The sequence below is a fragment of the Tursiops truncatus genome, chromosome 12, assembly GCF_011762595.2.
Source record: "Tursiops truncatus isolate mTurTru1 chromosome 12, mTurTru1.mat.Y, whole genome shotgun sequence".
In the NCBI taxonomy this organism is placed as follows: domain Eukaryota; kingdom Metazoa; phylum Chordata; class Mammalia; order Artiodactyla; family Delphinidae; genus Tursiops; species Tursiops truncatus.
In genome coordinates, this window is record NC_047045.1 from 21,214,485 (window position 1) to 21,227,485 (window position 13,001).

A 13,001-nucleotide genomic window follows, 5' to 3' on the forward strand; every position below is an offset into this window, starting at 1 on the left:
CTGTAAGATGTCAAGGCAGAGGAGATTGGATGGCAGAGGAGGAGGAAGTGGAACTCACCTCCCCCCATGAACACCTCAAAAATATATCTACATGTGGTGAAAAGATGCTCATCATTGCTAATTATTGGAGAAATGCAAATCAAAACTACAATTAGGTACCACCTCACATCAGAACAGCCATCATCAAAAAGTCTACAAATAACCAGTGCTGGAGAGGGTGTGGAGAAAAGGGAACCCTCTTACACTGTTGGTGGGAATGTAAATTGGTGCAGCCACTATGGAGAACAGTATGGAGGTTCCTCAAAAAACTAAAAATAGAATTGCCATATGATCCAGCAATCCCACTACTGGGCATATAACCAGACAAAACTATAATTCAAAAAGATATGTTCACGCCTATGTTCACAGCAGCACTATGCACAATAGCCAAGACATGGAAACAGCCTAAATGTCCATCGACAGATGAATGGATTAAGATGTGGAATAAATAAACAATGGACTATTACTCAGCCATAAAAAAAAGAATGAAATAATGCCATTTGCAGCAACGTGGATGGACCTAGAGATTATCATTCTAAGCAAAGTAAGTCAGAAAAAGACAAATACCTTATGATACCTCTTATATGTGGAATCTAAAATATGACACAGATGAACATATCTACGAAACAGAAACAGACTCATATATAGAGAATAGAGTTGTGGTTGCCAAGGTAGGGAAGGAATGGGAGTCTGGGATTAGTAGACGCAAACTATTATACATAGGATGGATAAACAACAAGGTCCTACTGTATAACACAGGGAACTATATTCAATATCCTGTGATAAACCATAAGTGGAAAAGAATATGAAAAAGAATATGTACAACCAAATCACTGTACGGCAGAAATTAACACAACATTGTAAATCAACTATACTTCAATAAAAAATTTTTAAAAAGTAAAAAAAAAAATCCTGTTTATCTGTCTACATGTGGAACAGTCTCACTGAAAACTAACTGGAAACTGGCAGAAAGACTCCTGTATAGCCAAGGCTGTAAGAAAGATCCACACAGGATCGGGTAGGAAGGGAAGAGAAGTGAGCAGGTTGGGACCTGAGCCCCAGGGAGAGGACTCAGAAAAAGGGAGATCACACGGGTGGAGATCCACATATTGGGCACCCCAGCCCTGGGTCTGGCACAGGGAAGGCAGCCCCCTGGCTGGTCAGAGGGCTGGTGGGACAGGAGGGCTGTGGGAAGCCTGGACACTGCTCACGAGGAGTGTGCACGTTTGCGCACAGACACAGTAGGGGACTTTTACTCCCACAGTTGGTGGGAATGTAAATGGGTGCAGCCACTTTGGAAAACAGTATGGAGGCTCCTCAAAAAGCTAAAAATAGAGCTACCATATGACCCAGCAATCCCACTCCTGGGTATATATCTGAAGAAAACAAAAACACTAATTCAAAAAGATACATGCATCCCAATGTTCATAGCAGCACTGTTTACAATAGCAAAAATATGGAAGTAACCTGTCCATCAACAGAAGATGTGGTGTATATACATGAATATTAGCCATAAAAAGAATGAAATTTTGCTATTCCCAACAACGTGGATGGGCCTAGAGATTATGCTTAGTGAAATAAGTCAGAGAAAGACAAATACTCCGTTATCCCTTATATGTGGAATCTAAGAAATAAAACAAACAAATGAATATAACAAAACAGAAAGACTGACAGCTGTAGAGAACAAACTAGTGGTTACCAGTGGGGAGAGAGAAGGGGGGAGGAGCAAGGTAGGGGTAGGGGCTTAAGAGATACAAACTACTATGTATAAAAATAAGAAAGATACATTGCACAGCACAGGAAAATATAGCCATTGTTTTATAATAACTTTAAATGGAGTTTAATTTATAAAAATATTGAATCACTATGTTGTACACCTGAAACTAATGTAATATTGTAAATCAACTATACTTCAATTAAAAAAGAAAAACAAAAAACCCTCAAGCCATAGTTTAAACTCTAATCCTTTGTCTCCGGTAGACCACAATGACTTTAAAAAGATTTAACAGGCTTCCCTGGTGGCACAGTGGTTGACAGTCCGCCTGCCGATGCAGGGGACATGGGTTCATGCCCCGGTCTGGGAAGATCCCATATGCCGCAGAGTGGCTGGGCCCGTGAGCCATGGCCGCTGAGCCTGCGTGTCTGGAGCCTGTGCTCCGCAATGGGAGAGGCCACAACAGTGAGAGGCCCGTGTACCGCAAAAAAATAAATAAATAAAAAGATTTAACTTAGTTTAACAAAAGTCCATTTAGTACTTATTGACCATGAGGAAACTCAGATGATTTTTTTAAAAGATAAAGATTTAATAAGTTGATAAATCACTTAATAAAATATGGACAATAAAATATAGATTCTGACATAGAATAATAGTTTCAGTTCTATTCTAAATAGCAAGGCATGTAAGAATAGATAACTAGAATTCATTTAGTATTTTAAAAGCAATTTTAATTAGAAATTACATCCTACATACAGGTGTTATTCCAAGAAGTGTCATTCCGTTGGCTAGGACTGAGCGGACAGCTCTGAAAAGATGAAGTCTGGCCTACAAAATAAATTCAAGAATGATTCAAGGTCAATTCAGTAACAGGCTAACTGTGAGTGAATAGATAAAATTCCTGTTAGAAGTAATTCTAACTTTCTTCTAATTTAATGTACGACAGTATCTCCAAGTGCCCTAGGGTTTCCTGTAGGCAAAAGGAAGACAAATTCCTAGGATTTGTTATAGTAAGACTGGTACCCAAGGGCTGTGGAGTGGGAGTAACAGTAACTCCATAAAGTACAGCTTCAGATAAGGGGAGCTAATCACCCTGTCACTTGATGTAGGAAAAGGTGTTTCATGGTCCAGTATGTTGGAAAGTAACAATGATTGTTACAGCCCAATTCTAATTTTTACCTTAAGTGTGTAAGTACACTTCTGTAGGTGAACAACAGGATGCTATTTTAGAAACACTGACAAGACTGACTCAGTAATAAGTCTGAGGATGCTAGAGATTACACAGCAAAACTCGACATAACATACCCCGGCCACTTCAGGAGGACTGTTTTTTATGTGTAGTGTTTTGTGTGCCATCGCTGCAAGATGACTGAAACAGGAAGAGAATAATCATGATTAGGACCAGCTAATTTCCTGTGTAACATATAAGCTTGATATCTAATCTTACTCCCTCAACTTAGAGAAATCAAAGCCGAGAGCCACTAAAGGATATTTCCAAAGTTGGGAAGTTGAGGCTGAATTCACTGCTTTTCAATAACTGGCAAAGTGAAACACACTAAACTCCGGTTTTAGATTTTTGGTCCTGGTTCTACTAATGCCAGGTGATATTATGATTAGTTTCATTGTTCTTAAGATTTTGATTTCATTGTTAGTTTTACAAGTATAGGGGATTCTTTTCTAATAATTAGTTTTCCCTTATTTAGGCATCCCTCAAGATGAAATGTATAACACGGTCTGGCCTGTCTCCTTCTGTACTGGGAGGAGGTGGGGTAAGACTAGTTATCAATCCACTCTGCATACACTGGCCACTCTTCTTTAAAATATTTTTTCTGTTTAGGTTATGGCAGCAAGAACAGTGCCAGAGAAATGATGCTTATGACATTAGTTTCAATGATTAAGTGACATTTAATAAGACTTTCTGGCTTCTTCATCTCTATATGTCTAAGTGGAAATTACAGGAAAAAAAATCTATAAATCTGGGGAAGAAAGGTAAAAAGCATATTCAAGGAAGAAGTCCCAATAAACCTTTGATTTCAGTAAATCTTGAGTAAAAGCAAATACTTCCTTTCTTAAATAGCTTTATGAGAAGATACAACTGTTGCTATAAAACTCAACCTCTATTCAAACTTTCTAAAACAGCCACCGTGAAATTTCTATCCAAGTGTCATCTACTCGCTTTCCAATTCATTCTCTACCCTCCATCAGACTGACTTTTCTGTGCCTCTGCTTAAAACCTTTTCATGGACCCCACTGCCCTGAAAATAAGTCAGAACACCTTAGTACAGAACACAGTTGTTCTCCCAGAAGTGCTTTTAATGGATCATGTTCTTGCTCAACTCTGGGCTTTTCCCTCCTCTGCCACCTTGCTTCTCCTGACTGACATCTACTCCTCTCCTCTGAGAAGCCCTCTCTGAACCCTCAAGGCTGGGCTAAGTGCCCTAACATTGCCCCTCATGTCCAATCTATCCTAACACATGCTGTACTATGACCACCCATGATGTACCTATCGGTTCCCGTTCACTAGACTCCAGTGACCAGACCTTCAATCACTGCATGAATGAATGAATGAATATTAACTGCTAATTTGCAAAGATGAAGCAAGAATTCCTGTAACTTAAGGCATAAAATTTTTTAGGCCAATGGATTTGTCTATAAGAGACCTTTAGATGAAAGAAAGGTCCTTTGTCATATCAAATGTCTTTTAATACCCCCAAATAGCAAGTTTATAACATACCTTAGAGTTAGAAGGTAACTGACAATATGCCTGGGTTGAAGGTCTTGGGCTGACCTATAAAGCACCTCATCGAACCTAAAAGAAAGATGACAGGAGTGGTTGGCAGGGGAAGGCTGGGCTCATACTACACCAAGCTAAGATCTACGATATAAGGCTGACTTGATATCATTAATGGTAGAAGATATATGAAAAAAGACCGTGTGTAAATTTGAAGGTAAAGGCACATCTTTCTTTCTTACAAGTTCCTTGATGGCAGGTACTTTCTAAATCACCTTGAGATCCCATAGGCCTAGCCCAAAGCAAGGACTCAAATCATGGCTGTTAAACGTACAAAGCCTCTAGCCATGCTTAGGAACATAATCTAGCAAACAAGAGTCTACTCACTGCCAAGAAAACCAGGTTGGCTTATTTTTCCTCACAAATTAGCCAAATGTTAGTAAACTCACCCCTCATCCCAAGAAAGAACCACTGACCACTGTGTGGCAATCAGAGAAATAGGCCTTGTTGTTAACCCTCCATATCCCTTCCAGATATTCGTCAGTCTCTCCTGACAAGTCTGGCTTCACCGATAATGCTCATGAGAGCTCAGAAGTATGATCTCTTGTCCAGTGTATTTGAAGCTGAACTGAAACCAAGAGGCAAATGAAGGGCTTATGGTCTCAGGGATGGTGCACAAAGGCAGGGATTTTCCTTCACTTATCACAGAGGGTGAGAAGATGATCATTTCTACACTAAAAGGTTATGCTTTTACCAGGCTTTACGTTCTCACACCATGACCTAAAGGATGTTAGACAGCTGGGCTAATTCAATGGTGATAATATTTTTTAAGCCCAAGGATTAGCCGTGAGCATGCCCTCTGTCTGCTCCCAAAGGGCAGGCAATCACTTTTTGGTCACACCTTTGGAAAAGCGCTGTCTAGAGTCACTGGCCTGTTGATTCCAGTGGTCAGCAAACTACAACAGTTATTTCATGGAGCAGAAGCAGACTTGATAATGTTAGGAAACTGTACCTGAGAAGATGCTGGAGAATGGAAACAGACTGTGGCTCTTGTAAGCAAGCAGTGTTGAAGTCATTTAGATAACCACATCCAAAAGTCTCTTCCAAACTGTTATCACAAGTTTAAACACAACAAAGGATTAAACAAGTCATCCTAGGACTCAGTTGCAAATGATGAACATCACCTCATAACGCACAGTCTTGCTTTCCTTAATATAGTCCTAGACTCGGAAGCTACCATCATTTGACCCGATGCCTCAGTTTTCCCTACATCTGTTTCTTCATCTGAAAACGGAGTATACTCTTTAGCAGGGTTATTCTGAGTACTAAATAACATAATATATATAAAAGCATTTCGTTTCATAGGTGTGCAATACATAAATGTTTAAAAAACCCCACAAGACCCAAACATAATCAGAGGTCCACTGTACTTCAACTAGTTTTGAATGTGAGATGTCGGAGAAGCCCAGAAAACAGGGCCTTTGGTCTCGGAATCGCTCCATCCAGACCCCACCCTGGGAAGGACAGAGTGGCCCAGTGTTTCCCTGCAGACTCTTCTCACCTGTGGAGGCGGGCGTGTGTGTACTGCAGGAAGACCCCTGTGTCCCCGCGACTCTGGAAAACACGATCCCAGCTGAACTGATAGTCAGATAACAGGAAACCTCTGAAGTCCTAAAATGACAGAGGAAATCTTCAGCGCTGGGATTTGTCCCAGTACCAAATAAAAGACTCTCCCGGGAAGCAGTCTTCACAGACCTGAATGATGAGGGCTGCGAGCCCCACCCTCTCTGCTGTCTCCTGGGGGTTCTCCAGCTCTCTGGTGGCTGAAATAGACAAAGGCAGCTACTTTAACCTTGCATGAAACTGTACAGAATCCGGGACTAAAGTGGAGATAAAACCTAACAAAACCATACGCTGACAGCATCAAGAATAAACAGGTGTACAGCAGGCAATTAACTGTCCTAATGTGGGCTGATTTAACTTTGATAATGATGTTTTCAAGCCTTTGTTAAAAGGGAAGAAACACGAATTTATTTTTCTTACAAATATCCCTTGGAAGACATTAGATAGAGCTGGTACTTATTTTTCCAAAGGTGAAGGTTAAACAAAGCCATAAGGACTTGGGACTTGTTTCTGATTATGGAACACAGGAACTTTGCACAAGCACTCCAACCGTGGAGTGACAATGCTGAAGCTGCCCAGGAAAAGAGGCTCAGGGTGTATCAATTCCCATTACTAAACTGCGTAACAGCCCAGCAGCAAGTCTAGAAATTCTGGCACCTCGAATTAGCAAAGCTATTTGTGCCAAGGTTTATGAAAGTTCAATGGAGGGATGGTCATAATAAATCACACTGCACAGAAGTCCAGCAAAACATAAAAGTGCACGTAAGTTATGTCTGTAACAACAAAAAAATGAATTCACTCTTAGCAGAAGCCATGTTCTGTAGCATCCTCAATCGAATCTCATTTAGAACATCTTCCAGAAAAGTAACATCTCCTCTTCGAGTCTTCATTCCCTGCACTACCCCAAAGGGCACGTGCTGGCACCTAAAATGGAGAAGGCACTTAGTTCACTGAAAACTGAAAAGGAGCTGGTGATCAAAGAATATAACAATACCCTTATAGAGAATAGTCTTAACTTTAACTCTCATAGAGAGGTTTTAAAAAATTTATAAATTGAAATATGCTGTGACGTATGCCACAGAAGATGTTAAACACACAGCTTCATTTCATAATCACTAGCATATGATTAAATTACTAGTTGCCTTTATGAAAAAAAGGAGATGGGAATTAAGAATTTTGAAAATCAAGCCACTGAGAGATGTCTAATAAAACCATTTATTAAATGTTTATAAGCTAGAAATTAATATAATCAGGACAAAAATTAGCACAAAGAACAAATCTGTTTTTTCACACTAACATCTTGAAACAAAGAAGTGAATTTTGAATGAAAATCTTTAACAATTTGCTACATTTTTGGACATGGCTGACCTAGCAAAACTTTAATCTTGAGCAGGCAATTAAGAACCATGCAGACAGTACGGTACCTTTCTGCCCAGTCATATCCCATGATCTGCAGCATTTGGAACACTTGCTGAAAATGCTTTTTTTGCCCTTTATCTGTCTTGAGAAAAAAATTTATTTAAAATAAAAGAACACTGATAAGTTAATCTACAATAGGTTGGACATAAATCAAATTAAAATATTTGAGTTTTGACAGACTAGAGTCACTGTCAGTGGATATGTTTTAAATAAGCACACAAAGCAGATGCCACCAGAAGAAGGTCTAAGGTGAGTCCTCTAGAAGAGAAGGAAGTAAGAGCTGCAGCACTCCACTGAGCCAGGAGGGAACATGAAATTTAACCTTGTGAGTTTTCTATCTAAATTCCTCCTCTCTCAGCTGTTATGACCTTTAGCTCCAAGAAGGCCAAAGCTAAGCTCTAAAAATATATTTAATAGCAACTTTTTTTTTCCTTCGGGGAAAGGGAGGTTGCACACAGAAAGAAAGGAAGGGGAGACTAGAATATTACTCAGCATAAAAGGAACAAACTACTGACACATGCAATAGTTTGGGTGGATCTCAAGGGCATTCATTATGCTAAGTGAAAACAGCCAACCTCAAAATGTTACCTAATGTGGGACTTCCCTGGTGGCGCAGTGGTTAAGAATCCGCCTGCCAATGCAGGGGACACGGGTTCGAACCCTGATCCGGGAAGATCCCACATGCTGCGGAGCAACTAAGCCCGTGCACCACAACTACTGAGCCTGTGCTCTAGAGCCCGCAAGCCACAACTACTGAGCCCATGTGCTACAACTACTGAAGCCCGTGCACCTAGAGCCCATGCTCTGCAATGAGAAGCCTGTGCATTGCAACGAAGAGTAGCCCCCACTCGCTGCAACTAGAGAAAGCCCGCGCGCAGCAACAAAAACCCAACACTGCCAAAAAAAAAAAAAAAAAAAGTTACCTAATGGGGTTCCATTTATATAACATTCTCAAAGTGACAAAATGGTATGATGGAGAACAGAGCACTGGTTGCCAGTGGTTAGGGTTGGAGGAACGCATGATTATTAAGTGGTTGCCATAAGAGAGGTTGTTTTGTGATGGAACAGTTTTGTATTCTGAATGTGGTGATGGTTACATGAATCTACATGTGATAAAATTTCATACCCCCCTCCACCATGCCCATACACAAGCGTGTGTAAAAATTGGTGAAATTTAACTAAGGTCTCTACCAATGTTAGTTTCCTGGTATAGACAAAGTACCATGGTTATGTATGTTATTATCTTTGGAGAAGACTGAAGGCTACATGGAAACTCTACCATTTTGAAACTTCCGTGAGTCCTAAAATATTTAAAATAGAAAGTTATTTTAAAGAAATGTATTATAGTGACATGTACATATTTGTTACACATAACCATTCATTTGGGTAATTTTGGGGTTTTTATACTATGAAGCAATGTGAACTTTTTAATTTTAAGTTTTTTTTTTTAAACACAGTGTTTGCCATCATACATACACTTAACATTGAATGCTTTCTATAGTTTGAGAAAATTATTTTTGCCTAGTTTTTCAACAAGGCATTCAATATCTATCTTTGCAGTTTTCATGAAGTAGGGATCATAACCTTTTGTTCTTTATTGTGATTACTTACCACATAAATCATTTTATCAAAATTATATTTGTCCATTCGATCTATAGCAGCTGCAAGATCTCTGAAAAAAATGGCCATAGATTAAGAGTTACTAAGCAGATCTGGGTAATAATTTGTTTTACCTATTTAATAGTAATGAGGCTTTTCTCATTAAGAACTACTGTTATTCCAAGCCTCGGGTATAGTACCCATGCTTATATAATCCCAGTACCATACTTTGATACAAGATAGTAATAACAAAAACAGCTTTGGGAAAAGAATTATGAAAGTGCTGTGAAAAGATAAAAAATAAATAAAAGCTCTGGGACAAGTAGTAATAATAACTAAATAGCTCTAGGCAAGGTGTTTGTAGGTAAATGTTTTATGATTCGTTAATTAAGCCTCTACTGGAAAGAATTACTTTCCTGTCACTTTTCTGCAATATACTTTCTTAAAGAACATATTTAAAACATCGGTGATACAGTATCCTCTAGCTACTCTTCCAACGTCTTGGATCATTCGAAAGCAATACTTTCTAAAGCATTTAAAAAGACCATAAATTCCTTTGACAAAAATTCCACTTACCTCTTATCTCTGGTTAAGGACAAAATACCCAGTCTGCACACAGTACAAAATATTTAAAAACAAACCATAAACTATAAAATTTTAAGTGAAAAATTTTAGGTGAAAATTATTTAAATATTGAATTTTAAAATTAGAGCTAATTAACTTGTGGGGAATATATTAATAACTATATAATATCTTTGTATGGTGACATATCATAACTAGACTCACCATGGTGATCATTTTGAATATATAGAAATACCAAATCACTATGTTGTGTAACAGGAACTAACGTAGTGTTGTAGGTCAATTATAATTCAAAACCAAATAAACTCATAGAAAAAGAGATAGGATTTGTAGAATTTCAGAGGCAAGGGACAGAGAGAGGGGGAATTGGATGAAGGTGGTCAAAAGGTACAAACTCCCAGTTATAAGATAAATAAGTACTAGGGATGTAAAGTACAAAATGATAAATAGAATTAACACTGCTGTATGTTATATATGAAAGTTAATGTTAAGAGAGTAAACCCTAAGAGTTCTCATCACAAGAAAAATTTTTTTCTATTTCTTTAGTTTTGTTATCTATATGAAACGATGGATGTTCATTAAACTTATTGTGATAATCATTTCGTGACGTATGTAAGTCAAATCATTATACACCTTACACAGTGCTGTATGCCAATTATATCTCAATAAAACTGCAAGAAAAAAATTAAAGCTATTTTTGCTTAACAATACATGACACTGGGAGGATTCTGAGGATTTTTAAAGTTCCTAGATCTTTTGAAATGTTGGGGATCATCAAAATGTCATTGGTACCTACTTCAGGATCCAGATATAACAGAGCAAGTGCCCCCTGCATTGTAAGCGTGGAGTCTTAACCCCTGGACCGCCAGAGAAGTCCCCAGAGCATGTGTTTTGAATGGAGGCAAAAACTGTCTCGTGAGGGACAAAAAAATCTTACTCTATTTATGTATAAAGCACATATATGCATACAATACATACAGATACATCTGTGGTGTTAAAATTTCATGAGGATGGGCAAGTATAAAAAAATATGGCTAAAAAGGTTCCTGAGAAGGGTTATAATTAAAAAAAAGGTTGTAAAACACTGATATAGATTATCCCCAAAACGAAGTCACAAATATACACCCCATTATATTTTTTGATTTGAGCCAAGCACAAAACAAAGAAAAACTTTTTAATCCAAAGAAAAAGAGATGAATATAAGAAAAAGTCCTAGGTTGAGTTTGTAGAACCTGAATTTGAAAGCCGGAGAGGGCTTCCCTGGTGGTACAGTGGTTAAGAATCCACCTGCCGATGCAGGGGATACGGACTCGAGCCCTGGCCCGGGAAGATCCCACATGCCTCGGAGCAACTAAGCCCGTGCCCCACAACTACTGAGCCTGGCTCTAGAGCCTGTGAGCCACAACTACTGAGCTCGTGTGCCACAACTACTGAACCCTGCGTGCCTCGAGCCCGTGCTCCGCAACAAGAGAAGCCACCGCAATGAGAAGCCCACACACCACAACGAAGAGTAGTGCCGGCTCGCCGCAACTAGAGAAAGCCCGCGCACAGCAATGAAGACCCAACACAGCCAAAAATAAACATTAAAAAAAAAAAAAAAAGCCAGAAGAAATGCCAGGTCATTTAGTTCAGGTCTCTCTTTTCACAAAGTAGGGAACCATGGCCCAGAGAGGTTAAGTGATGGTCATGGTCTCAGAACAAAAATGCAGGTCTCCAGCCTCACCCTGTGCTCTTGTCAGTATCCTCCTGCATTCTTCTTTGTCTGTTATAACAACTCCCTTAATTTACAACCACACACATAGCTGTATTCTATAAGGAACCCATTGAAAGGACAGAAACAAGTACAGTTAGAGCAAGGTGAAAAATCAAACATTTCAACAAGTGGCACAAAGATGATTCTCCCAAAGAAAAAAGGGAAAGTATAGGTATTAAGGAAAATAAACAGAAAAATCTGGACCTAATGATAGCCCCCCAAAAGATAGCAGATAAGGATAGTTATAGAGTCTTTATGACATGGAGCCTCTCTTCTGAACACATTTCTTTCTTTTTTTAAATTTGAGTATAGTTGACTTACAATATTGTGTTAGTTTCAGTGATTCAGTATTTTTGCAGATTATATTCCACTACAGTTTATTACAAGATAATGAATTTAATTCCCTGTTGCTTACATGAGTAAACACATTTCTTATAACCACTACTCAAAGGCTTATTTAATCTGTCCAGCAATAATTAGCTGGCACAAAAAAAATTTTCTACTGTATATTTTTTTGTATCTAGAAAAAGAAATGTACCTCTTAGATATACAGGGTCTTCTCATTTCCTAACTCCAATTGTATGGAATTGATAAAAAGAAATGCCAAAAAGTAACAGAAAATAAGAATGATTTTTCTAAGGGACAGTAAGAGAGGCAGATGGTTGTTTAAAGTTGTTTGGAAAAAAATGATGGTAGTTAACAACAACAACAACAAAATATCATTAACTATGCTACAAAAGTGGTTTGTGATCCAACATAAAATTCTAGCCCGGGAGACACTAGAAACTTTTCCTAGCAGTGCTTGAGTATGGCCGTGTTTGCCTGTGTGGCTTTTTTTATGGTCCTGTCTTCTCCTTCCTATTAGCTTTGTCCCAGAAATAAGTGTGCTTGATAAACCCAGTTCTTACTGATTAACAGAGGCTGCTCCTTTCCACAGGGGTTGGTCATGGAGACAAATGAAAAAATATAAGCGGCACGGCCTACTTCTCGCTCGGTCTATTTTACCACAGTCTGAATGAGGACTGGTGCTTATATGCACATAAGATGATCTTGACCGAGTGAGGATACCACTGAGCCAACATGAGCACCGTTTAGTATACATTTTCTGTCAATATGCAATTATAAAATATTTATAGTTGGCTAGGAGGTACTTCAATTTTATAGTTTGTAGAACAATGTATTCACCTGTGGAAATCCTATGACGTTTAACTGTAATCACTTTTTCAGTTTCTTTTCCGGTATTAAACCATTCCAGAAACTATAAATGGCCATAAACAGAAATCCAATAAAAATATTTTCAGTAATGAGAACAAAAGATTTTAGAAATCAGGATTTGGTAACAGTTTTGAGAATAAAATGATTGTCTTAGCATTAATCCTAGAACAAAGAATGTGAAGTCATGCATTCTAATGATGAGGTTCACACAAGACACAAACCTGGTTGCATAGAGAGACGTCCCATCGCTTCGCATTACAGTACAAATCGAGGAGGGGTCACCACTTCCTGACAGATCCACTACAGCTGTGCCTTTTCTAGAAATG

At 38.6% G+C, this 13,001-nt stretch overlaps 1 protein-coding gene across 8 annotated transcripts in view; it reads right to left on the reverse strand.

The window, feature by feature from the left end:
- The window catches only part of RARS2 (arginyl-tRNA synthetase 2, mitochondrial), a 95,844-nt gene that overhangs the window by 12,896 nt on the left and 69,947 nt on the right, over positions 1 to 13,001 (reverse strand). For 6 of the 8 annotated variants that reach the window (XR_012324738.1, XR_012324737.1, XR_012324739.1 and 3 more), the window contains exons 11-20: positions 12,897 to 12,992; positions 9,138 to 9,198; positions 7,532 to 7,608; positions 6,907 to 7,031; positions 6,240 to 6,307; positions 6,046 to 6,155; positions 5,497 to 5,592; positions 4,488 to 4,562; positions 3,059 to 3,122; positions 2,510 to 2,581 (exon numbers count right to left, since the gene is read on the reverse strand). Coding sequence is in view for 4 of the 8 variants with exons in the window: in XM_073789418.1 (XP_073645519.1) it covers positions 2,510 to 2,581; positions 3,059 to 3,122; positions 4,488 to 4,562; positions 5,497 to 5,592; positions 6,046 to 6,155; positions 6,240 to 6,307; positions 6,907 to 7,031; positions 7,532 to 7,608; positions 9,138 to 9,198; positions 12,897 to 12,992 (844 nt within the window). In the remaining 4 variants the exon portion in view is untranslated. Of the gene's footprint in view, positions 1 to 482; positions 2,582 to 3,058; positions 3,123 to 4,487; positions 4,563 to 5,496; positions 5,593 to 6,045; positions 6,156 to 6,239; positions 6,308 to 6,906; positions 7,032 to 7,531; positions 7,609 to 9,137; positions 9,199 to 12,896; positions 12,993 to 13,001 lie in introns of those variants that run through there. The other 2 variants (XM_073789419.1, XM_033867546.2) reach the window with 2 other exon arrangements.